Here is a 27,464-nt window from a genome sequence, read left to right on the forward strand (position 1 = left end):
ATTTTATTTTACCTCAACTTTTTAAAATTTTTCACTGAAATCTGACAGAAAATTTCCAAAAAAATAAGTGCAGCTCAGTGAAGTATCACAAACAGCACACCTATGTAACCAACTAGATCTAGAAACAAAACATTCCCAGTATCCCAGAAACTCTCCTTGTGACTCCTACAATACTGAGTTTAAATGACTAAAAGCGGAATTCCAGGATTCTGAGAGAAGGGAGGAGATAGGATGGGAAGGGAGTGGACAGGACCAGAGAGGAGAGAAGGGAAGAAAGAAAAAAGGACCAGAGATTCCTGGTGGTCCATTTGCAAATTATTAAGACTTAGTTGGGGGGGGAGGGAGGGGGCCTAGGACGGTAAGAAAAGGCCAATTCAAATAACTCAAGCACATATTTCAAAAATTAGAAAAGCATCTAAGATAAGCTCCCCTAAAAATCAGACTGTGGCATATACATCCCATTCCCAAATAGCACAAATTACACACATATACACTATTCTGCATATAATTTAAGGTAATTCACAAAGATCCCTGGAAAGACAGGCATCCCATATTAAAAGCCCTTGAAATAAACTGTTCTCTTCATTTTACAGATGGGGAAACCTCAGAAACACTAAATGACATGCCTAACTAGTAAAATTGTTTAAAAAAAAAATTCCTAAAGATGACAAAAGACATACCGTAAAGATATATGGTTTCCACTAAATTGACCTATATATTTAATATGACCTCAGTAAAAATACCAGTAAGGAATAAACAAGGTCACTCTGAGATTCCTATGGAAAAGAAAGGTTAAGAAAATTTTGAACAATAAGACTAATAATAAAATAGCTTTACCAGATATTAAAACTTACTTTAAAATAATCAAAACTGTGGTAGACAGCTTTTAGGGAGCTTACATTTTAGAAGACAGTAATAGACATTAATGATAAATATAATTAAATAAACATAAAGTAAAGAAAGGTGAAGTTAGGTCAGAAATTCAGTTCCAAATTCACCTATATGTGTTCTTATGCCATTTCTCTAGATATACAGTTCTGCATCTCTAATTTGTACAGCTTAAAGTATTAATTCATCTCATGTCTAAAATTATTAGAAATAAAGAAAACAAATTCCATCTATATAGATTTAATATTATTTGGTGAGGCCTAAAGTACTACCAAAACAAAAGCAAAATATTTATGAAAACTCTAAGTTCTAAATTCAGTCACAGTGTGCATATAGGATCAGAAGACATGTAAATTAGAGATGTACAGTAAATTAGAAGACATGTAAATTAGAGATGTACAGTAAATTAGAAGACAGCAAAATTAGAAATGTACATGTATTAAAGTATTAACATAGTAAATAAATTATATTGAATGCTCAAGGGCAGAAAGGAAACAATGTGGTAATGGTACATAAAAAGGTCTATCAATGGACAAATTAATTATTGTGAATCCAAATACAGAATCAAATCCATATGGAATTTAATTCATGACAAGGCAGATTTCAATCTATGAGGAAAACATGGTTTATTATGAATGATATTGAGATGAATTGAGTAACCAGCAAAGATTCGGGGGAGGAGTAATCTCCTCACACCTTATACCATGATAACAGATAAATAAGACCCATATCAAACTTCTACAGATGAAAAATATCAGAAATGAAAAATACACCACACAGGATAACAGTAGATTAGACACTAGAAAAAAAAAAGATGAGAGATTTAACTAACCTAACAATAAGAAATGGGGCGTCTGGGGGGCTCAGTTGGTTTAGCATTTGATTCTTAACTTAAGGTCAGGTCATGATCCCAGGATCATGGGACTGAGCCCTGTGTCAGGCTCTGTGCTAAGCATGGAGCCTGCTGAAGATTGTCTCCCTCTCTCTCACTGCCCCTCTCCCCCGCTCATCCATGCACATGCGCGCACGCTCCCTCTCCTCACTAAAATAAATAAATAAAATTATTTAAAAAATAAGAAACTATCCAAAATAAAGCACAGAGACTGAGAACATAAACAAAACTTATGTGAAGAGTGACAATAACAAGCAGTCTTGCATTACCCTGGAAACCCAAAAGGGGAAGAGGGGAGAAAACACAAATATCTGAAGAATTGCTGAATTTTCCCCAAATTTGCTGAAAACCATAAAATTACAGATCCAAGAACTCATCAAATCCCAACCAGAATAAACTTTTTTTAAAGCCATACAAAGGCACTTCATAATCAAACTGCTGAAAACCAGTGGTAAGAAAATCTTCAAAGTGGGGCGCCTGGGTGGCTCAGTTGGGTTAAGTGTCCAACTTCAGCTCAGGTCATAATCTCGCAGCTCGTGAGTTCGAGGCCTGCATCGGGCTCTGTGCTGAGAGATCAGAGCCTGGAGCCTGCTTCGGATTCTGTGACTCCCTCTCTCTCTGCCCCTAACCCACTCGCATTCTGTCTCTGTCTCTCTCAAAAATAAATAAACATTAAAAAAAAAATTTTTTTTTTTTAAAGAAAATCTTTGGGGCACCTGGGTAGCTCAGTCAGTTGAGCGTCCAACTTCAGCTCAGGTCACGATCTCACAGTTCGTGAGTTCGAGCCCCACACCGGGCTCTTTGCTGATGGCTCGGAGCCTGGAGCCTGGTTCGGATTCTGTGACTCCCTCTCTCTCTGCCCCTCTCCCACTTGTGCTCTGTCTCTCTCTGTCTCTGTCTTTCAAAAATAAATAAATGTAAAAAAATTTTTTTTTCATTTAAAAAAAAAAATAAAAAGAAAAAAAGAAAATCTTCAAAGCAACCAGAAGAAAATGACCCATTATGTACAGAGCAACAAAAATACAAAGGACAGCAGACTTTTCAACAGGAACTGTATAATCAGAACACAATGTAGAACCATATTTAAAGCACTAGAAGAAAAAAAGCAAACCTGTGACTCTAGAATTCTTACCTCAAAGAAAACACCCTTCAAAACTGAAGGTAAATGAAAACTTTCCAGACAAAATCTTTCCAGAGAAAATTCATTGCTATCATACCTGTACCATAAGAAATATTAAAGGAAATTTTTCAAGCAATATTATGATAAGCCCACATGGCAGGAAACTGATCCTCCTGTCAACAGTCATGTGAGTGACCCACCTTGAAGGTGGATCTTCCAGTCCCTGGAAGACTGTAAACCCAGCCAAGGTTTTTACTACAACCCCATGAGACACTATGCCAAAACAACCCACATAAGCCACTTCCAAATCCCTAGTCCATAGAAACTATGAGATGACAAATTTTTATTGTTTGAAGCTTCTAAGTTTCAGAGTGATTTGTTACACAGTGATAGATAACTACCAAAAACACTATCAACAAACTAGACCTAACCAACAATAATAGAACACTACAAACTACAACAGCTAGAAGCTCATTCCATTGTTCATAAAATATATCCTAATAAATACCTTTTTTTCATTTTTAAGAAGTACTGGGATATTACTGACTGACAGAATTATGTAGTCAAACACACAGACCTTTTCAAATGATCTACACTGTATGTGTTTATCAACATACATATCAATATACCCACTCTCCATCCTCTTCTTCCTACTGAACTGTGACCCTCAAAAATTCATACATTGAAGTCCTAACCCCCACTGTGACTGTATGTGGAGACAGGACCTTTGAGGAGGTAACTAAGGTTAAGTGAAGTCATAGAGTGGAGCCCTAATCCAATACAACTAGTGTCACTATAAGAAGAGAAAAATAGGGCCGCCTGGGTGGTTCAGTTGTTCGAGCGTCTGACATCAGCTCAGATCATGATCTCATGGCTCATGGGTTCAAGACCCGCATCGGTCTCTGTGTTTACAGCTCAGAGCCTGAAGCCTGCTTCAGATTCTGTGTCTCCCTCTCTCTCTGCCCCTCCCCCACTCGTACTCTCTCAAAAATAAACATAAAAAAAAAAAGAAGAAGAGAAAGAGACACCAGGGTTACACACATACACACAGGAAAGACCATGTGCAGATACAGGGAGAAGGCAGCCATCTATGGCCCAGGAGAGAAGCCTCAGTAGAAACCAAACCTGCCAGCACCTTGATCTTGGACTTCCAGGCTCCAGAACTGTGAAAAATAAATTTCTACTGTTTAAGCCCCCCTGTCTATGGTATTATGTTATGGCAGCAAGCTAATATACTCCCTCAATGGGACACAACTGCCTAAATACACAATGGAGCCTGCCTTATGGCCAGCACTGAAATTAGTCCAAACCAGACTGATGGCTTTTCAGTACTGACAAGCAGAAAATATCAATGAATGGTATATGGATCTTACCACTTTATGGTATTGAAACATTTTAAATGAACATTACACAAACTATGTTCTCAGACCACAAAGCAATTAAAATGGAAATCAGTAACAGACATAGGCTTAAAAATCCTTAAAAATTTGAAAATTTACACACCTGCAAACAATGCATGGACCATGCTTAGTGCTTGGCTAAGTACTAAAGCAATGGATATTCTCATTGTACTGACGGAGAAGAGTGTAAATTAACATACCAAATATGAGGACAATTTGGCAATATTGTATTAAAGGTATAAATGCATACCTATTTCACCCAGTAATTCAAGGAATTAGAGTCAGGACTGCCCAATTTCTGATCTAGAACTTTTTCACAAAACCTACGAGAACATTTTTTCAAGGTACAAAGAAAGAATTTTCATATGGTGTCCAGATGAAAGAGTTAAGCTGTAAGATGTAGTATAGCCAAAATAATAAAATATTATAACCCCCATAGTTTTCAACAGCTTGAACAAAGAGAAAAATAAAATAAAATAAAAAATTTTTAAAGGGGGTGAATTCAAAAAATTCTACCAAGCAGGACACAAAGACTGGCACTTAGCCAGGGAGCATAGCCTAGGGACCCACCCAATCAGGGCTGATTAAGGACCTAGCCTGTGGCCCCACCCAATCACAGAGTCCAGCTAGCTACACTACCTGGCCAGGAAGCACAGCCTGCGATTCTGTCCAACCAGAGATTATTATGGAGCCCAGCCAATGGCCCTGCCTGACCAGAGAACCCAGCCAGCAGCCCCACCTGAATGCAGACCCATCTGACAGTAAAATCCAGCCAGGGGACCCCTCTCAACTTAAGAGCACAGGCAGTGGCTCCACCCAACCAGACACCCTGAAGTGCTGCTTGCCAATGAATAGTATCAGCTGGCCCATTCAGAATCCCAGGCTGAGGTGAATGAAGAAAATCTTTCCCTACCAAGGTGAACATGTAAAGACTGGAAAAGGAGACCACTTCCTCAAATGCACACATCCCAACATAAGTATAGAAGGATCAAGAAGAATCAGGTAAACCTGAAACCACCAAAGGAAATCAATAAGGTTCCTCTATGAAGAAATGGAGATGAACTGAATGACAAAGAATTCAGAATAATCCTCTTAAATAAGTTTTGTGAACTACAAGAAAACCCTGATAGAAAATAAGCAAAAATACAGGGAAAATACATGAATAAAATAAGTTCAAGAAGACATGAAAATCATGCAAAAAACAAACAGAAATTCTACAGCTGAAGAATATAACTGAACTGAAAAATTCAACAGAACTATTCAATAGCAGACTTCACCAGGAAAGAATGCATAAAAACAAGACATGTCATTTGAAATCTCCAGTCAGCAGAGCAAGAGGAAAAAAGAATAAGAAAGAATGAAGAAAGCTACAGGACTCATAAGACACGACTCAAACAAACAACATACATCATTATAGGAATCACAAAAGGAGGACAGAGAGAAGGGGACCAAAAGTCTATTTAAAGAAATAATGGCTGGGACGCCTAGGTGGCACAGGTGGTTACGCATTTGGCTCTAGGGGCGCCTGGATGGCTCAGTCAGTTGAGCGTCCCACTTCGGCTCAAGTTATGATCTCCTGGTCCATGAGTTTGAGCCCTGTGTTGGGCTCTGTGCTGACAGCTCAGAGCCTGGAGCCTGCTTCAGATTCTGTGTCTTCCTCCCTCCCTGCACCTCCTCTATTTGCACTTTGTCTGTCTGTCTGTCTCTCTCTCTCTCTTTAAAATATATTTTTAAAAATATATTTTTTAACAAAAAAAAAGCATTTGACTCTTGATCTCAGCTCAGGTCATGATCTCACAGTTTGTGAGTTTGAGCCCCACATGGGCCTGTGTGCTGATGGAGCAGTCTGCTTGGGATTCTATCTCTCCTTCTCTCTGCCCCTTCCAGCTCGTGCCTTCTCTCTCTCTCTCTCTCTCTATCTCTCTCAAAATAAACTTAAAAAAATTTTTTTCAAATAAAGAGATAATGGCCGAAAACACCCCAAATTTGGGGAAATAAAAAGAACACCAAGACTCAGGAGGCCCTAAAGTCCCTAAGTAGGTTTAGTCCCAAAAGGTCTACATTGAGACCCATTATCATTAAGTTATCAAAACCACATATCTGACAAAAGACAAGTATCTAGAATATATTAAGAAATCTCAAAACTCAACTGTAAAAAACAACAACAACAAAAATTCAATTAGAAAGTAGGCAAAAGAGGGACACCTGGGTGGCCCAGCTGGTTGAGCATCTGACTTTTGATTTTGGCTCAGGTCATGATCCCAGGATCCTGGGAACAAGCCCCACATTGGGGTTTAGGATTCTCTCTCTCTCTCTCTCTCTCTCTCTCTCCCTCTCTCTCTCTCTCCCTCTCCCTCTCTCTCTCTCTCTCTCTCCCCCTCTGCCCTTTTCCCCCACTTGTGTGCTCTCACTCTCTCTTGCTCTAAAAGGAAAATAAACAGCAACACAATAATATAATAAGAAACTGTGATACTTCACTCTCAACAATGGATAGATCATCCAGACAGGAAATTAATAAGGAAACAGCAGATGGGAACAACACTATAAACCAAACAGATGTAACAGACACATACAGAACATTCCATCCAACAGTGACAGAATACACATTCATCTCAAAACAGAACATTATCCTAAAAAGATCATATGTTAGACCACAAAACAAGTCTTAACAAATTTAAGAAACTGAAATTACATCTTTTCTGAACACAATGAAAACTATAAAACTAGAAATCAATAACAGGAGAGAACCTGGGATTCTCACAAACACACAGAAATTAGACAATAAACTCCTGAACAACCAACAGATCGAAAAAGAAAGGAAAATAAAAAAATATCTTGAAACAAATGAAAATGGAAACAAACCAAACTAAAACCTACAAGATGCAGAAAAAGCAGGTATAAGAGGGAAATTTATAGCTATAAATGTCTACATTAAGGAAAAAGAAAGATTACCAATAAACAACCTACCTTGACATGTCAAGGAACGAGGGGGGAAAAAAAGAAAGAACAAAGCCCAAAGCAGAAGGAAGAAAACAGAACAGAGCAGAAATAAATGAAATTAAAAATGGAAAACCAATAGAAAAGAACAACAAAACTAAGAGTTGGTTTTTTGCAAAGATAAACAAAACTGACCAATCTTTAAGTAGACTAATCAACAGAAAAAGAACGATGACTCAAATTAATAAAATTATAAATGAAAGAGAAGAAATTACAATTAGTAGCACAGAAATACAAAGGATAAGAGTCTACTACAAACAATTAAATACCAAAAATTTGACAATCTAGAATAAATGGATAAATTCCTAGAAACATACAACCACTAAAGACTGAATCAATGAAAAAAACCAGAAAATCTGAACAGACCAATAACATAAAGAGACTGAATCAGTAATCAAATCCCTCCCAGACAAAAAAGCCCAGGACCAGATGGCTTCACTGGTGAATTCCGCCAGACATTTAAAGAATTATTAATGCCAATCCTTCTCAAATTCTTCCAAAATACCGAAGAGGAATGAACACTCTCAATTTCATTTTGCGAGGCAAACATTACTCTGATAAGACACTAAAAGAAAAGAAACTTACAGGCCAATATCCCTGATGCATATTGATGCAAAAATTCTCAACAAAATGCTAGCAAACTGAACGCAACAGCACATGAAAAAATCAGATCCTACACCAAAAGGGAGTTACCCCTGGGATATAAGGATGGTTCAAAATACGCAAATTAATCAATGTAACACCACATTAACAGAATGATGGATAAAAATCATACAATAATCTCAACAGATGCAGAAAAAGTATGTGACAAAAATCAACATCTGTTGCATGATAAAAACTCCACAAGAGTGTTATGCTAAGTGAAATAAGCCATACAGAGAAAGACAGATACCATATGGTTTCACTCTTATGTGGATCCTGAGAAACTTAACAGGAACCCATGGGGGAGGGGAAGGAAAAAAAAAAGAGGTTAGAGTAGGAGAGAGCCAAAGCATAGGAGACTCTTAAAAACTGAGAACAAACTGAGGGCTGATGGAGGGTGGGAGGGAGGGGAGGGTGGGTGATGGGTACTGAGGAGGGCACCTGTTGGGATGAGCACTGGGTGTTGTATGGAAACCTATTTGACAATAAATTTCATATATTAAAAAAAAAAAAAAAAACTCCACAAACTGAGTACAGAGGAAATAAACTTCAACATAATAAAAGTTACATATGGCAAGCCCATAGCTAACCTCATACTAAATGGTGAAAAAATGAAAGCTTTCCTCTACAATCATGAACAAGATATGGATGCCTACTATCATCACTTCTACTCAACAAAGCACTAGAAGTCCTAATGACAACAACTAGGCAAGAACAAGAAATAAAAGGCATTCAAATCAGAAAGAAAAAAGTGAAATTATCTGTTTACAGATGACATATTATACATAGAAAACCCTAAAGACTGCACCAAAAAACGATTAGAATATTACTAGTATCACAGGATACAAATCAACATACAAAAATCAATTGCATTTTTATATTCTAACAATGAATTATATGCAAGTAAAATGAAAAAAAAAATCTCATTTACAGTAGTAGCAATAAGATATGTAGAAATAAATTTAACAAAGGAGGTGAAAGATTTGTGCACTGAAAACTATAAAATACTGTTGAAAGAAATTGAAGACACAAATAAATGGAAATGTATCCCATGTTCATGGACAGGAAGAATTAATATTGTTAAAATGTCCATACTAGGGGCACCTGGGTGGCTCAGTCGGTTGAGTGTCCGACTTCAATTCAGGTCATGATCTCGTGGTGCGTGAGTTCGAGCCCTGCGTCGGGCTCTGTGCTGACCGCTCAGAGCCTGGAGCCTGTTTCAGATTCTGTGTCTCCCTCTCTCTGACCCTCCCCCGTTCATGCTCTGTCTCTCTCCGTCTCAAAAATAAATAAACGCTAAAAAAAAAAATTTTTTTTTAAATAAAATAAAATGTCCATACTAGACAAAGCAATTTATAGAATCAGTGTGACCCCTATCAAAATTCCAAAAGGGTTTTTCATAGAAATAGAAAAAAACATTTTGACATTTTTAAGACACTACACTTGACAACAGAATAATACACACTTTTTTCAAGTGCACATGGAACATTCACCAAGTTAGACCATATTCTGGGCTATGAAGGAAACCTTTAAAAAAAAAAAGTTAACAATTTTATTTAGTTATTTATTTTTATTTTGAGAGAGAGATAGAATCCATGCTCAGCATACAGCCCAACATGGGGCTCAATCCCACAACCCTGGGATCATGACCTGAGCCAAAATCAAGAGTCAGACACTCAACTGACATAGCCACCCAGGTGCCCCAAAGTTAACAATTTTTAAAAAGTTGATATAGAAGTATGTTCTCTGACTATAACAGAATTCACCTAGAAATTATTAAAAAACAATCTTGGAAAATCCTCAAAACTTCTAAAAAATCTTTGGGCCAACAAGGAAGCTCTGGAAAACAGAAAATAGTGTGACTTGAATAAAAATAAAAACATTAAAATTTGTGGGATTCCTCTAAAAATGTACATAGAAATTTATAGTATCACTGACATTAGAAAAAGTCACAAAGCATTGATCTAAAAATGCCACCTTAAAAAAATCAAAAAGAAATGACAAAATTAAACCCAAACAAGAAGGAAGACAATAATAACGAGCACATATCAGTGAAATAAAGAACAGATGGGGGGAAAAAAGAGACAGAGAAATCAATAAAACCAAAAGCTGATTTCATGAAAAGGGCAACACAAATGAAAATTTTTGTTTGCTCAGAAAATTCTATTTAGATGAAATGGACAAATTCTTTGAAAAATTAAAACTGCCAAACTGTACATAAGAAAAAAAAAAAAAAAAGTAACCTGAATAAGTACTACATCATTAAAGAAACTGGGGCGCCTGGGTGGCTCTGTCGGTCAGGCATCCGACTTCAGCTCAGGTCATGATCTCATGGTTCATGAGTTCAAGCCCCGTGTGGGGCTTGTCACTGGCAGCAGAGTCCACTTCAGATCCTCCATCTCCCTCTCTCTGCTCTTCTCCAGCTTGCACTCTCTCTCTCCAAAATAAATAAACTTAATAAAAAAAAAATTAAATTTTTACTTAAAAAAGCTTCCAACAGTAAATACTCTAAACTTATTATTGTTTCACTGTCCAACTCCACCAAACATTTGAGGGAGAAATAGTTATATTCTTCATAAACCCTTAAAAATATATACATAGAAGAAGAAAACCTTCCTTCATCTTACATAAGTAGCGTTACCTTGATACCAAAATCAGACAAAGATATTACCAAAGAAGAAAACAAACATATGACAAAAGAAGTCCAATATTCCTCTTGAACACAGAAACAAAAATCCTCACATCAAAATACTAGCAATTGGAATCTAGCAATATGTAAAAAAAGACATGCATCATGACCAAATACAGTTTATTCTAGGAATGCAAGACTGGTTCAATATTCAAAAATTATTCCATGTAATTCACCATATCTACAATTAAAAAGAAAAACCATACAATTATCTCATTTGAAGCAAAAAATCACTTGACAAAATCCAACAACCCATTCATGATTTTTTAAAAAAATTTTTTCTCAGCAAACCAGGAACAGAAGAGAAATTCCTCAATCTGAGAAAAGACATCTACAAAATCTTATAGCTAACATCATATTTAATGATAAAAGGTTTACTTTTCCCTAACATCAGGAACAAGATAAGGATGTCCATATCTATCACTTCTGCTCAATAGCGTAATAGAGGTTCTGTTCCACGTAATCAGGAAAATGAATAAACAGCACTAAGATTTGAAAGGATGTAAAACTATATTCAGACTCAGCATACTCACCTACATAGAAAACCTAATGGAGTCTACAAAAAACTACTAGAATAAATACGTTTAGCAAGGTTCAAGATCAATATACAAAATTTACTTGGATTTCTATTTACTAGCAACAATCAGAAATTGAAATATTTTCAACTACCACTTATAATAGTATAAAAATATGAAACACTTAGTCATTTAAAAAATGTACAAGACGTGTTCACTGAAAGCTACAAAACATTGCTGAAAGAAATTAAAGAAGACCTTAAAAAATGAATAGATTTACTGTAAGTTGGAAGACTTAGTAATGTTAGGATGTCAGTTCTCCCCAAACTGATCTGCAGATACAACACAATCCCAGTCAAAATCTAAGCAGGCTTTCTTTCTTGTAGAAACTGATAGGTTTAATCCAAAATTCATACGGAAATGTAAAGTTACCCACAGTAACTTTGAAATTAAAAATACTAAAGTTGGAAAGTTGATACTATCTGATTTTACTACAATCTTACTACGGTAATCCAGAGAGTTTGGCTCTGGCATAAAAATAGAAAGTCCAGGGATGCCTGAGTGGCTCAGTCAGTTAAGCGCAGATCTTGATTTCAGCTCAGGTCATGATCTCACAGTTTGTGAGATAAAGCCCCACTTTGGGCTCCATGCTGACAGTGCACAGTGCCTGCTTCTAAATCTCTCTCTCCCTCTCTCTCTGCTCCTCCGCAGCTCGTGCTCTCTCTCTCTCTCAAAATAAATAAATAAAAACTGTAAAAAATTAAAAAAAAACAAAAACAAACAGAAAGTCCAGAAACATCCACACATATATGGACAACTCTTTTTTTGACAAAGGTGCCAAAGCTATTCAATGAAGAAAGGACAGTATTTTCAACAACTGGATACCCATATGCAACAAAATGGACTTTGAGCCATACCTCATACCATATATAAAAATTAACTCAAAATTGATCATAGACCTAAACCTATAAAACTTCTAGAAGAAAATCTTGATGCCGAGTTAGGTAAATACTTCTTGATCTAACATCAAAGATAGGATCCAAAAGAGGCCAACACATTGATAAGTTGGACTTCACCGAAATTAAAAACCTCTGGTCTTCAAAAGATACTGTAAGTAGATAAGCCATAAACCAGGAAAAAATATTTGCAAATCATATACCTGAAAAATTACTTGTATCCACAATAAATAAGGAACTATATCAAAAGTTAATAATTAGAGGGGCACCTGGGTGGCTCAGTCAGTGGAGCATGCAACTCTTGATCACAAGGCTGGGAGTTCAAGCCTCGTGTTGGAGCCTACTTTAAAAAATAAATTCATTAAATAAAATAAAATGGAAAAAAAAGTTAATAATTAGAAACAAAGGAAAAAAATAAACCAGTAAGAAAAAAATAGGCAAAATATTTGAGCCAATACCAAACAAAATATATCAATGGCAAAAAAGGACATGAAAAGATACTTTAAAAATTCATTAGCCATTAAGAAAATGCAAATTAATACTACAAGAAGACACCACTACATAGCTATTTGAAGAGCTGAAATTAAAAAGAATGACCAACAGCAAGTATTAGCAAGAATTCAGACGAACTAGAATTCTCACACATTGCTGATATAGACTGGAACATTCAATGGGAAAACATTTTGGAAGTTTCTTTAAAAGTTAGGGGTGCTTGGGTGGCTCAGTCAGCTTGGGAGCCTGCTTGGGATTCTGTGTCTCCATTTCTCTCTGACCCTCCCCAGCTGGCACTCTGTTTCTCTCTAAAATAAGTAAACATTAAAAGACATTTTTTTAATAAGTAAATAAAAGTTAAACATTATGCGATTAATGTACTGAATCATACACTGAAAAATAATTGAAATGTAAACTTTTATAATATATACAAAACCATACTAAAAAACTTTTTAATTTTTAAAAAATTAAACATAAATCTACAATATGATCCACTCAAAACATACTTAGGTATTTACCCAACAGATATGAAGTATCCCTATAAAGACTTGTTAATATCCATATAAAAACCTGAATACAAATGTCGATAGCAGCTTTATATGTAATAGCCCAACACTAGAAATGACTCAAATGTTCATTGGCAGATGAACAAATAAACTGTGGTATATCCATACAGTGGAATGCTACTTATCAATAAAGAAATGAACTACACAACATGAATGAATCTCAAAATAATTATGTTGAAAGACAACAGATCAAAAACTATGTATACATATTATATAATTCCATTTATACAAAATTCTAGAAAATAAATCCATAAATAAATAAATCCATAGCAACAGAGTATAGATAGGTGGTTGCTGGGGGACAGGGCACAGGAAAAAGCTGGAGGTAGGGATTAAAAAAGGCACCAGGAACTTCACTCATATGAGGACTTTAAGAGACAAAACAGATGAACATAAGGGAAGGGAAACAAAAATAATATAAGAACAGGGAGGGGGACAAAACAGAAGAGACTCATAAATATGGAGAACAAACTGAGGGTTATGGGAGGGGATGTAGGAGGCAGGGTTGCGCTAAATGGGTAAGGGACATTAAGGAATCTACTCCTGAAATCGTTGTTTCACTATATGCTAACTAATTTGGATGTATATTTTAAAAAATATGGATGTAGGGGCGCCTGGGTGGCGCAGTCGGTTAAGCGTCCGACTTCAGCCAGGTCACGATCTCGCGGTCCATGAGTTCGAGCCCCGCGTCGGGCTCTGGGCTGATGGCTCGGAGCCTGGAGCCTGTTTCCGATTCTGTGTCTCCCTCTCTCTCTGCCCCTCCCCCGTTCATGCTCTGTCTCTCTCTGTCCCAAAAATAAATAAAAAACGTTGAAAAAAAAAAAAAATTTAAAAAATATGGATGTATATTTTTAAAAATAAAATAAAATAAAAAAAGGCACAAGGACCCTTTTGGGAATCATTGCTATGTTTACTATTTTGATTATGGTGATAGTTTTACAGGGGTATACATATTTGGCAACTTAAACGGTGGACTTTAAATGTGTACAATTTGTAATTATGCCTCCAACAAAGCTAATACCACAAAATGCCCTAAAATCATATGCAATTGCCGTATTCAAGCATTCCAATGCAATGCTCCAAAAAAAAGGCTTTGCTTCTTATGGCTCTGTCCACAAGACCATCAGTATAAATAGAATATTAATACGACATGCCAAAATGTTTCACAGTCCTGGGCAATTAATCACATAAAATGGGAATAATACCATTCTCTATATGTGTGTGTTATCCCATTTAATTTTTAAAAAATCTTGAAAATAAATAAATAAATTGAAGTAGGCATGTCAAACATCATTCCCATTGTACATGTGAGAAAAACTATAGCCAAGGAAAATTAAGTGATTTACCCAAAGACAAAAAGATAACAAATGTTGGAGGTACAACCCAAACATGGCCTTACAGGTAGAAATGTTCTCACAAATTCTAAACTAAAAGTTGCCAATTTCAAAGATACCCTGTCAAAAATGGGAGTTTTCTATAGATGACTGAGAAGCTAACTGGAGTTCTGTGATGATGAAAATATCACAGTTAATAAATCAGAACTATAACATACTCTTCCAAACCAGTATTCTAGGAAATTCTTCAATTACAGGGTGAGATTTCCAGAGATTCTTTCAAGAATATCTTCCATTAAACTGTCCCTACTTCTCCAAATAAAATCGCCTATGGGGCAGGGTATCTCAACCTGAGCAACGAATAAGGGTTAAAATTCCCTTAAGAAGTCAAAACCCCAAATCTAGGCTGCATGCTAGTTTGAGGTTCAAATTTACATTACTCATGTCGTATTGGAACTCCCCAAGCCAAATATTAATTTTTTTAATTGGCATTGGGATATCTGTGATATCTATGACAGCTGGCAGAACAAACAACAAACAAACCCAAACCACAAGGTATTCCCACAGCAAAAGCATTCCTACTTCACTCTACCACTGGACTTAAATACAAACACTAAAGAAGAGATTACATTCCAAAATTTCAAAAACAGAAAGAAACCATCCATCAACAGTCAGTAGGCACAATACACGGCAGGTTTGTTTTCCAAAAAATTTGAAAAATAGAACAAAAAATTCTGAAAACACACACACACACACACACACACACACACACACACACAAATGTTTTTAAAATTACTACAAGCATAGAAGGAATTGAAACCCTAACTAAAGAATAAGACTTTGGGGGGCACCTGGGCAGCTCAGTCGGTTAAGCATCTGACTCTTGATTTCAGCTCAGGTCATCATCTCATACAGTTCATGAGTTCAAGCCCCACGCTGTCAGCATGGAGCCTGCTTGGGATTCTCTCTCCCTCTTTCTCTGCCCTCCCCTGCTCTTGTGCACACATGTGCACACTCACACACGTGCGCGCTCTCTCTCTCTCTCAAAATAAACTTAAAAAAAAAAAAAATGACTTTTTTTTTAAGAAGGCCAAGTCAAAAGCAGATTTTCCTAGAGCTGAAAATTACATTTATTAAAAAAAAAAAAAAAATGTAATAGTCAAGCTAGACAGCAGATGAGATAGAGGTGAAGAAATTATCTAGAAGATAGATCTAGGAAATCACCCCCAATTCAGCCCTAAATAAGATAAATGAGTAGAAAATGAGTAAGCTCTAGGATTTAGAAGACAGAATGAGAAGATTCAACAAATATACTATAGCAATCCCAAAACAGAAATGAAACAATGGGAGAGACTTGAAATTCAAAGGGACAATGGTTGAGAATTTCCAGAAGCTATGAGACAAAAATCTTCATCTAGAACCAACCCAACAAATAGTCCCACCTAGACACAACATAGTGAAACTACAGATCACCAAAAAGTAAATCTTAAAAGCAACCAATAAATAAAGCAGATTACTTGCAAAGAAACAATTACACTGAAATACTTCTCAACAATAGAAACCAGAGGACAACAGAATAGTATCTTCAAAGTGCAAGGGAAAACAAATGTCAACTAAAATTCTCTACTCAGTTTAATATTATTAAGAGAGAGGTGCCTGAGGGTGCTCAGTCAGGTAAGCTTCCTACTTGGGCTCAGGTCATGATCTCACAGCTTGTGGGCTGAGCCCTGCTTTGTGCTCTGCACTGAAAACTCAGAGCCTGGAGTCTGCTTCAGATTCTGTGTCTTCCCTCTCGCTCCCCCTCCCCCTGCTCTCACTCTGTCTGTCTGTCTCTCTCTCTCTCTCTCTCTCAAAATAAATAAACTTAAAAAAAAAATTGTTTTAACATTATTCAAGAAAGAAGGTGAGAACTACTCTAGCACTTGATTGCCTTATATTCTTTCATGCCTGTGAAGCTTTATGTATTCTGTTCCTTCTATCCACAATGTCATCCTTCACCTCCCAATCTCCCACCAGATCAAATTCTTTGTAAAGTTTTCTTTAACGTTCACTACTACACAGTAACAACAGAGGTGCCAGGAAGGAGCTTAGAACACAGGCTTTGGATATGGACAGAAACAAATGTGAATAAGAGCTGTGTAACTTTGCTCAAGTTGCTTCTCTGAGATAGTATTTTCTTATGTAGATGCTAATATCAATCCCTAGGACTTGCTGAAAATGTTAAATGAGATATATGTAAATTCCTGATATAAAGCAAGCACTCATTAATAAAATCTACAGATTGACTATTAGGGAAAAAAATTTTTGAGAAGGTTGAAGGTTGCTCAATAAAAAAACTCAATAGCATTTGAAAATGTTTACAATATAAAATATTACCAAAAAAGCAAAAAATGAGAAATTGGAAAAAATAATTTTTAAAAGGATACTACTTATAGTAGAAACAAAAATAAGGTAATGAGGAACAAATCTAACAAAAGATACACAACTTATGGACAAAATTACTTTACTGGAAGAAAAAACAATTACTCTCATGGATAGGCAGACTAAATACTATAAAGACAACAATATATGTATTCTAGTGTAAAGTATTCTACTGCATGATTAAACCATAGTTTACTAATCTCCTTGTTTCCAATTTTTCCCAATTTAAAACAGTATTATAATGAATATCCTTGTACATGTCTCCTTTTAAAATGTCCTCAAATTTAATATGATTCCAATCAATATCAGACAGAAATTTTCCACAGAATTTGACGTTACCCTGAAATTAAAATGAAAGAGTTAGGGACCAAGAATAGCCAAGTTTCTTTTTAAGAGTAATAATAAGGGAAATCCTGCCATATCAATAACTATTCTAATGTCACCATAATTAAAGCAGTATGATACTGTTGCCAGAGACATACCCATACAACAGAAAGCTTAGGACACATGTAGGAAATGGATATATGAGAGGTAGTGTTATAGATTGATGGAGGAAATAAAGATGTAAATATGAAATGCAAAACCTTAAATCTTTTAAAACAAAACATATAAGCATTTTTCTAAACAAAGATAGGACTGCTTTTAAAAGACACAAATAAAGGATGCCTGGATGGCTTAGCTGGTTGAGCATCCAACTCTTTATTTTGGCTCAGGTCATGATTTTCACAACCATAAGATCAAGCCCCGCATCGGGCTCTTGGAGCCTGCGTGGGATTCTCTCTCTCTCCCTTTCTCTCTGCCCCTTTCCACTGTCCCTCCTCTGCGCATATCCACTCTCTCTCTCAAAATAAAAATTTAAAAAAGAAACAAATAATACCAACTATAGAAGGAAAGTTACACTTTTAATTTAAAGCTTTTTTTTATAACACTATTGTGTATTACAAGAGGAAAAGACAAGCCACAGATTGAAAGATGAAATCAGGAATCCACATAACCAAGGATCAGGATCTAGAATATATATATATAGTAGTCTTAAAACTCAGTAAGATAAAACAAAAAAATAAATAAAAAATAAAAAACAGGCAAAGAATATGAACCAGCAATTCACAAAGGAAGAATTCAAATAGCCTAAAAGCATGAAAAAATGTTCAACTTTACCAGTAGTCAGGAAAGTTTTAAAAATTAAAAATTAAAATTTAAAACTTAAAATAAAATTTTAAATTAAAAAATTTTTAAATGTTTCTATCCAACACACACACACATTTTGTGTACATATATATGTATATATACAAGTATACATACATATACACATACACATATATGTACATATATATGTATAGATACACATACACACACACACACACACACACACACACACACACACGAAGAACAACACACTCTATGACCTAGCAATTCCTCTCCCAGGAATCTATCCTAAAAATATTCTAGTATATCTACACAAAGAGACACATGCAAAAATGTTCACTGCAGCCCTGTGGAAACAATGCAAAAATGTAAAGCATCTAATGGTCTGGTAGCAAAATAATCAGCAAACCATGATCCAGTCATACCACAGAATGCTTAATGGTGGTTAGAAATGAATGAACTAATCCATATTAGTAACTTGGTAAGTGAAAAAGGCAAGCTGCAAAAAGATTCACATAATATAAAATTTATGCAAAATTTTAACAGTAAAACAATCATATATTGCTTAGATGTAGTAGAAGTACAAAGCATGCATGGATATGACATGGGAATTTCAGGATAATGGTAACTCCTGAGGAGGGAAAGAGGAAGGAAGGGAGAAGAGGATGACCTTTAGTTCTTTGACCAGAAAAAGCTCTATAGCAAATAGGGCAAAAGGTTAACATCTATTAATCCCAGTGGTGAGTACAAAGGTATTTTTATATTATTTTTGTACCTTTCTGTGTATTAAAAATGTTTCATAGTTGAAAACAGTTTTAATGATTTTTATATAACATTAAAATGATTAGAAAAAATAATTACAATCTAATAAGTCTTCCAAATTGCTGTGTTGTAGTTAAACTTTACTACAATGAAGATGACTAGAGATTACACTTCCAGCTCAAGTAGAATCTTCTACACTAAGAATCTGTCTATACTATTTCTAGTAAATTAGCAATAAAAAAAAGTACACTGAACACAGAAAAGATAAAAAAATTCTTCAACTCTTCTTCCTCCAAGCTCTTGGATCATGAGGAGTGTCGTTGTTCCCTTGTTTGAGTTTGTGACCTGAATTAGATGGATATCGCTGTAGAGAAAATCCCAGATTCATAAGGAAGAAAATTTCACAAAGTAATCCATGTAAATGCATGGATACACACATAAATAATTTAGGAGATCAGCTCTAACACTCTCCCACAAAATCAATAAACACAAAATATGATATGATTAACCAAATTACTAAAACTCTAAATATGTGTGAGGTATAAACAAAAGAGGCCTTTATCATCAAATATTGAAAGTTGGTTATTTGGAGAGATATAACTTAGAAATGAAAAAAACTGTTACAATTCAGAAAATCAAATCCTACAATATGGTTTCACCCTGTACTTATGTTATAGGAGTGTTGTCCCTACAAATGAGCTGGACAGTGAAAGTAAAACGTGCCTCTGGACTTTGCAGGAGAAGGTTTAACATAAAAGTTCAAGGACAGGAATGTACATACAGTGAGTTAAACAAATGAGGATCCCACTGCAATGGAGATGATAAGGTTGGCAGTGCAGGCAGAGGCCAAATGTGAGTGTAGGTGATCCTTGAAATTTTAAAAGTAGTCTAGAAAAAGCTCTCACTAGAGTATGAAAGGAATACTACAATTAGAATATAGCCATTTTGCAAACCCTAATGAAAATATGGGTCTGGACAATAATAATCAGTAGTTACTACAATCTTTAACAAGATAGGTAACTTTATGGAGCGCCTGGGTGGCTCAGTCGGTTGAGCGTCCGACTTCGGCTCAGGTCATGATCTCGCAACTCATGAGTTCAAGCCCTGCATTGGGCTTGGTGCTGACAGCTCAGAGCCTGGAGTCTGCTTCAGATTCTGTGTCTCCCTCTCTCTCTGCCCCAACCCACTCACATTCTGTCTCTGTCTCTCTCAAAAATAAATATTAAAAAAAAAATTAAGATAGGTAACTTTATAACAAATGGATCACACTGACAAATTTAAGCCACAAGTTAATCCTAACATTAACTAAAGGAGAGACAAGGAAACGATCTGTAGCTCCTGATACAATGAATCAGGAAGTATAAAACACCATTATAAAGTTTCCTTGCCAAAACAAAACAACAACAAAAAAAACATAACCTAAAATTTGATCAAGACTCTAGATCCCAACTACTGGTTTACAGAAAATAGTGGGCAGAGGAACAAGTTAAACATCACATCATAGAGATGCAATCAGTAATACTCAGAATGAAGGTTTCTTCAACTGCAGAGAACAAAAAAAGGGGGGGGGATGGATTTAAGGGGGCTATAACATAGAAGAGTCCTAAGAGATACAACAACCAAACACAATATGAGGGCCTTGTTTGGATCCTAATTCTAAAGCAACTCTAAGAAATCATTCATGAAACTGGGAAAATCAGAACATTCACTGGATATTTGAACACTTTAAAAATATCTGTGAATATTTTAGGTGTGGTAATGGTATTGTGGTTGTTCTTTTAATTGTGATAAAATATACATAAAATTTACCAATTTAACTTTTTTAATGTACAGTTCAGTAGTATTAAGTACATTCACATTGTTGTGCAGCCATCACCACAATCCATGTGTCTGAACTTCATTCCTAGCATGTGTCTGAACTTCATTCCTTTTAAAGGTTGAGTAACATTCCATCTTTTTTTTTTTAAGTTTATTTATTATCTGAGAGAAAGAGCATGCATGCACGTAAGCAGGGGAGGGGCAGAGAGAGAGGGGGCTACAGAATCCCAAGCAGGCTCCACACTGACAGCTTGGGGCTGGATCCCAGGAACCATAAGATCATGACCTGAGTCAAAATCAAGAGTTAGATGCTTAAACCAACTGAGCCACCTAGGCACCTCAACATTCCATCTTATGTATAAACTACATTTTTGTTGACCCATTCATCTGTCAATGGACATTTGGGTTATGTTTTATTCTTATGAGTTTATTTTTATTATCTCTTTACAGAGATACATATTCACATATTCATAAATTAAATTATAAGATAACTGAGATTTGCTTCAAAGTACTCCAGTTTGGAAGGAAAGAGCAATGGAGGGAGGAATAATTAATTAAACAAGATACACTTCTCACTTAACAAAGACTGAAATACAGATAACACCATATACACTGGCCAAGACATAGGGAAACATGCTCTTTCATACACTGTCAGTGGGAGTGTAAATCCATGTCTTTGGAAGGTCTATCAAAGCTTAAAATATACACTTCCTTTAAGCAAGATATCACTTCTAGGAATTTATCCTCACCCATGTGTACACACATATATACAAGTAAGTGTATATAAGCATACTGACTGCAACAATGTTTATAATACTCTAAAACTGAAAACAATTTAAATGTCTACCAGTAGGGAAATGACAGCATAAATTAACAGGAAAAAAAATTAAAAATGCAATGAACTATAATTTAACTATAAAAAAAACAAAATAAAATGGTTCTATGTGCACTAATACGAGACCGTGTGCAATAAATACAGTAAGGGGAAAAAAGCCTGGTACAGCAGAGTATGACACAATTCAACCAGACATTCACTGCTTCCATTTCTGGCACTGCCACAGACCAAATAACCTAAAAATTTCTCACAACAAAACATCTACAATTGCAGAGTAAATTATAACTAATACCTTTTAAATGTATAGCTAAGCTCAAAAGAAAATAAGGGAAATCTCTCACTGAGGAATGGGATGGAGGAAAGAGGAACCCTTACTTTTTACTTTATCCACTTACTTTTATGTTCTAACCAATATGTATTACTTTTGATGTATGCCACCTCCTGAATACCTAAACCAATGTAATCTTAGGGTAAATTTTCAGATACAACAAGCACTATTTTATCCAATTGAATTCAATTTATTTTATACAATTTACTAAGCATCTAGTAAGTGCATGAGATTATGCTGGCCTCTGATTAACTGCAAGATGAGATTCCTGTTTTTAAGGAGCTTAAAATGTGTAAGAAGAACAAGCAAGGAGGCAAAAAACAAAAAAAATCTATAAATACAGGATAGAACATAAAAATGGTCATCATCTCATCAAAATTTGAGAACTAATTGTTTAAAATTCCAACTTCTGCTTAGCATCATCAGAACCCCAAACCAATCAGATATGATTTTAGATTTTTCATTACTTATTTAAAATTTATCCATCCTTCAACCATTTGTGACAATGATGCATTTATTCATTAATGGCAAAATTACACTGTTATAATATAGTTATTAATATCTAGCTTCCATATTCCATAGCCTTTGTGATTTCATCCCACAAATGAATTCTCAGTTGTTTTCTTCCTTTGGTTTGTATACCTGTTAATATTACATTATATCTATAACACTAATCAAAAATAACTTAAATCTTCTCCCCATATTTCTATAATTATAAATTTGAAAATTAAATAGTAATATAGGTTGTGATGGATCCAAGCTTCTTCCCCATCTCCAATCATACAAAATCTTACCCAAAACAGACATTTGGGGAAAGGATTAAGGCACAGCAGGTTTTTCTCTCTTTTACTAAGAAAACAGATACAGAGAAAAATAGAATACTTGCTTAAAAATTTATTGAACAATGGGATTTATAAATTTCTATGGCAGTTACAACTCCAAAACAACACGTCTTTAATTTTTAGCAACCTAACAGGGTTTTAAGAAATATCAAAACTGAGAAAACTGAGAAAAGTTAAATATATTCTGTCCATGCCAGGATAGTCCAGCTTTGCCCACCAGAAAAACTGCTATAATTTATTGATGATTTCCAGTTCTGAAAAGGTTCCAGAGGCAGCCTTTTAACCTGCACTGTTGGCTAACATCACCTCTGTCTCTCCAGGCAGTAGATTAATTCTGTGTAGCCTGGAATTATTCTTTCTAACCCAGAGCTGTAAAAATCTCAGAATATTTACATGGCCACAATACTTTTATTGTTTACCTTGGAATACCTTGAAATTGGACATGGCAGCTGCTAGCACATACAGCAACAGCTCTGCCTTTCAGATAGGCAACAGTAATTATTTAGTACTATGTATCAACTCATAAGAGCACTGCCTGTCTAGGAAAAAAAATAAGAATCTACCAGATGTCAGCAAAGAAAGGCAAATGTTGTAAGATTAGGATGTGGACTATCTGACACAGTCAAATGCCCGAAAACCTGTATGAGTACCTTCAAAGAAACTCAGAGATCTTTCCACCCCAGCACTGAAGCATCACAATTACAGGTCAGACTTGCAACTCAATCAGATCAACTCGACAATTACTACCGTGTTCCAAACTTCAAGACAGAATCAATATTATTTCCTACTTTCACCTTGTTTAGGGGCATCCCAAATGCTAACCTAGTCTAACAAGTAAAAAATGTCTAAATAGGGGCACCTGGGTTGCTCAGTCGGTTAAGTCTCAGACTTCAGCTCAGGTCCATCAGGTCTATCATCAGACCATCAGGTCTATCATGGTCCATGAGCTCGAGCCCCGTGTCGGGCTCTGTGCTGACAGCTCAGAGGCTGGAGCCTGCTTCAGATTCTGTGTCTCCCTCTGTCTCTGCCCCTCCCCAGCTCATGCTCTGTCTTTCTGTCTCAAAAATAAATAAAAACATTAAAAAAATTTTTTTTAATTTTAAAAAAAGTCTGAATATCAGTAAAGGATTGTTCCAATTCCTGTTTTAAAATACCTTTTAAATTTTTTTTCATTTTTAAAAAGAAAAATAAACAAAAGCTCAAATAGTAATGGCATATTAAAAAAAAAGAAAGAAAAAAAGACAAAACACAGTATAGAACAGAAGTACCAATAGGAATGCTATTTGTAGAGACAGTAGAGAGAAATGTTGAGTTGTGACTCTCTGCAGCCAGGATACCTAGCTTACTACCTGTATAATCCTAAACAAGTTTTTAAAACTCTGTGCCCCACCCTCCTCTTCTGTATCATGAGAATAATGACAGTAACAATCTCAGAACTGTTGGAGATTAAAAGAGTTACATAATGTAAAGCAGTTAATCTTTGACCACTGTTTACCAAACAGATGGATAAAAATCCAAAGTGTTAATTACACTTTTTTTTTCCTTTTTTTTAACCTTTATTCGTTTTTGATAGAGAGAGACAAAGTGCATGCAGGAGAGGGGCAGAAAGAGAGAAAGAGAAAGAGACAGAGACAGAGAGAGAGAGAGAGAGAGAGAGAGAGGACCAAAGCAGACTCCAAGCTGTCAGCACAGAGCCAGATGCAGGGCTTGAACTCACGAACCATGAGATCATGACCAGAGCCCAACTCAGACACTTAACCGACTGAGCCAACCAGGAAAGTGTTAACAACACTCTTAAAGTAGAGTACTGATTTATGACATGGAAAGACCTCTTGGATAAGTGAAAAATGCAAGATGTATAGAACAGTGTATATAATATGTTACCTTTTACATAAAAGAAACTGAAACATCAAAATACATATTCATCCTTATTCGTTTTTAAGCACTAGGAAAAGTAATAATGGTGGGAAGGAACTGGGCAGATAAAAGACAAGATAGGAGGGAAACTTCAAACCGTGCATGTTTTTATTTTTTTCTTTTGCTTTTTTAGCTATATGAATATTTTAGCTATTCATATATTAATTTTTTTAAGAATTTAATTTTTTAAATAGTTAAATAGTTAAATATTTTTTTAACATTTCATTTTCTAGTTCTCAGATGTTGGCTGTGATTACTACTGCCGTTGTTGTTGTTGTTAGTAGTTGCAGTAGCAAGGTCAAAATACCTCCCTCCTGAAGTACTGCCTCTGCACAGAAGCCTCCTCTAACTTCCAGATCATTTAAAGAATTTATCATTTTCTACTCTACTTAAGCGGCTTAAGAGGTAGGTCAATGTCTTGTTCATCTTCGATATCCTAGGTGCCTTGCTTGCACCTGATAGATACAAAGGTTCTATAGTAACAGTAACCTACAAATACTCCAAAGGAGAAAACAGTGACCATTTTTAAAGGGATTATGCTCTATCATCAATTATAAAACCTGAAAAATTTTAAACTTGAATAACTGGGTTTGCTAACATCTTTTCAACTACCGCCCAGACAAAATGTCCTCTCTTGCATCAGGTTTCTTCTTTTCCCAGGACTTCCCCAGACATTGATATCGTGTCCCAAAACCAAGACAGTATACACGTACCAACTCGTTAGCTCACTGCAACCTCTGAAATGCCTTTTGTCCTAAGTCCCAACACCCTGGTACATTGCTGCTATCTAAAAAACATTTGTTGACTGTCCCTCTTTAGATAGAGGTTCGCATATTAGCGAGTGAATAAAGTGCCCTTTTTTTTTTTAAATTTTTTTTCAACGTTTTTTATTTATTTTTGGGACAGAAAGAGACAGAGCATGAACGGGGGAGGGGCAGAGAGAGAGGGAGACACAGAATCGGAAACAGGCTCCAGGCTCCGAGCCATCAGCCCAGAGCCTGACGCGGGGCTCGAACTCACGGACCGCGAGATCGTGACCTGGCTGAAGTCGGACGCTTAACCGACTGCGCCACCCAGGCGCCCCAATAAAGTGCCCTTTTAACTGGAGAAGACCTAACACTCGATTCCTAATTCGCTCAGTGTTTTGTTTGTTCTTCTGGTGTGTAGGATATTCTGTAACCGACTGTTCAGTAGCCCAATTCTAGATGTCATTCCAGCACACCAAATACTCCACTGACAGCTCAACAGTCACTTTTCATGCAGGCCCCTCCCCTTCCCTCCTCCCTCAACCTCACAAGCGCTAGAGCTCCTTCCCCGATACTGACAGACACACTGACAGTTCAGAAGTCCTTCTCCCCAAGCCGTTCTCCCCTGCAGCTGGCTGCAAGACCACCTCCCCGACTCTTACAATCCTGCGACCCAATTCCGTCCCTAATACCATCCCCCGCCCAGCCAATCCAAATCACATCATCGGTTTCTTCCCAAGAATCAGGCAGCTTTGAAGCCTTTCCCGATAAGTACACAACTGACAGCTTGACACCAGATTCCCCAGATTCCCCTTTCCTCCTTCCCCTCCTGCCCCACGCACTGGCTCTTCTGTCGCTACCACACACTCGCCCTGGCTTCCCCGAAAATTGAAAGCCTCGTTCCGTAAACACGCGCTCTGCTCTCCCCGCTCCCCATTCCCTTTCCGCCGCTGACAGCTCACTCACCTCCATCCCCGTGTGGCTGCACCCTCCCCCACCCCCTTCCCGTGACAGCTCAGGGTCGGCTCCCAGCTTTCCGCACGCCCCAGGCCTCCCCAGACCCGGCTTGGGCCGCCGGCGTGCCCCCCGCCCCGGAGGGGGGCTCCACTCACCCACTCTCCCGCATCACGTTGCTGTCCCCGCAGTCACAGGCACCCCCAGCCTGGCTGCGAAACATGTTGAAGTCGTGTCCGGTGTGGTCGCCCTGGTGGAAGCACTCGGCGCACAGCGACATGCAGGGGGAGATACCGCACGTCCGGCAGCGGTAGGCCACGAAGTTGGCTGTCCAGACCAGGCCGCAGAGCGCCGCGGGGTCGTAGGCCCGCACTGCTGCGCAGAACTCGTCGTAGCCTCCGCCGCCCGCCAGAAGGCACTTACACCACTCCAGGGCCTCCTCCTCGGCCGCCCCCGGACCGCCCCCGCCGCCGGCTGCCGCCGCCTCCTCGCCGTCCGCAGCCGCGGCCAGCGGCCGCTCGGCGCTCAGGACTCGCTCCAGCAGCGCTTGTAGCTCCTCAGCACCTGCCCTGTTGTCCGGCCGGCTAAGGGCCGCCTTCAGGTGCGCCGCGGTGGCCGCCTTGTCCAGGGCCAGCCCGGGCGCGGGCAGCTCGGGTTGGGGCGGCTGCGGCCCCCCGACGGCCGCCGCGGCCGCCGCCGCCATGATGAGAGCTCAGAATTTGGAGAGCCCAGGGCCGGCGGCTCCTCCCGGGAGGGTGGGGGAATTGACTGCTGCGATTGCTCGGCCCGCCCAACTCTCGCGATACCCCGGAGCTGCCGCGCACCTCCGTCCGCGTCCCCGCCCCTGCACACGCCCCCTCGGGCTGCGGGGCCTGCTCCCCGCCCCTCTCTCGTGGGACCTCGGGTGCTACTTCCCCCTCCTCTTGGTTCTCCAAGTTGAGAGCTGCCGAAATAAAGGATCCGCCTTAAAAATGAATAAATAAGTAAATACGGGCCACTTCAATATGGACCACATGAAAAATCTTTCATATGGACTTTTTTCTTCTGTATTTACCTGGACTGTGGAATTACACACGGCATCTTGCAGATGTACTTTAAGTATTTGCATTTCGTTTTACGATGTAGATTCCCATTGTTATTAATCCTTAATTACTACTGAATCACTATTACTATTAAAGCTAACTCCTAGTTTTCCCCCCTGAAT

General features: G+C 37.5%; 1 protein-coding gene across 1 annotated transcript in view; it reads right to left on the minus strand.

Moving 5' to 3' along the window:
- The window catches only part of UBR3 (ubiquitin protein ligase E3 component n-recognin 3), a 237,715-nt gene extending 210,683 nt beyond the window's left edge, over positions 1-27,032 (minus strand). The window contains exon 1 of the mRNA XM_081796370.1: positions 26,419-27,032. Within this exon, the coding sequence (XP_081652496.1) occupies positions 26,419-26,963 (545 nt within the window). The 5' untranslated portion in view covers positions 26,964-27,032. The remainder of the gene's footprint in view (positions 1-26,418) is intronic.
- Between the last annotated feature and the right edge of the window lie 432 nt (positions 27,033-27,464).

The sequence above is a fragment of the Panthera onca genome, chromosome C1, assembly GCF_046562875.1.
Source record: "Panthera onca isolate mPanOnc1 chromosome C1, mPanOnc1 haplotype 2, whole genome shotgun sequence".
Lineage (NCBI taxonomy): Eukaryota > Metazoa > Chordata > Mammalia > Carnivora > Felidae > Panthera > Panthera onca.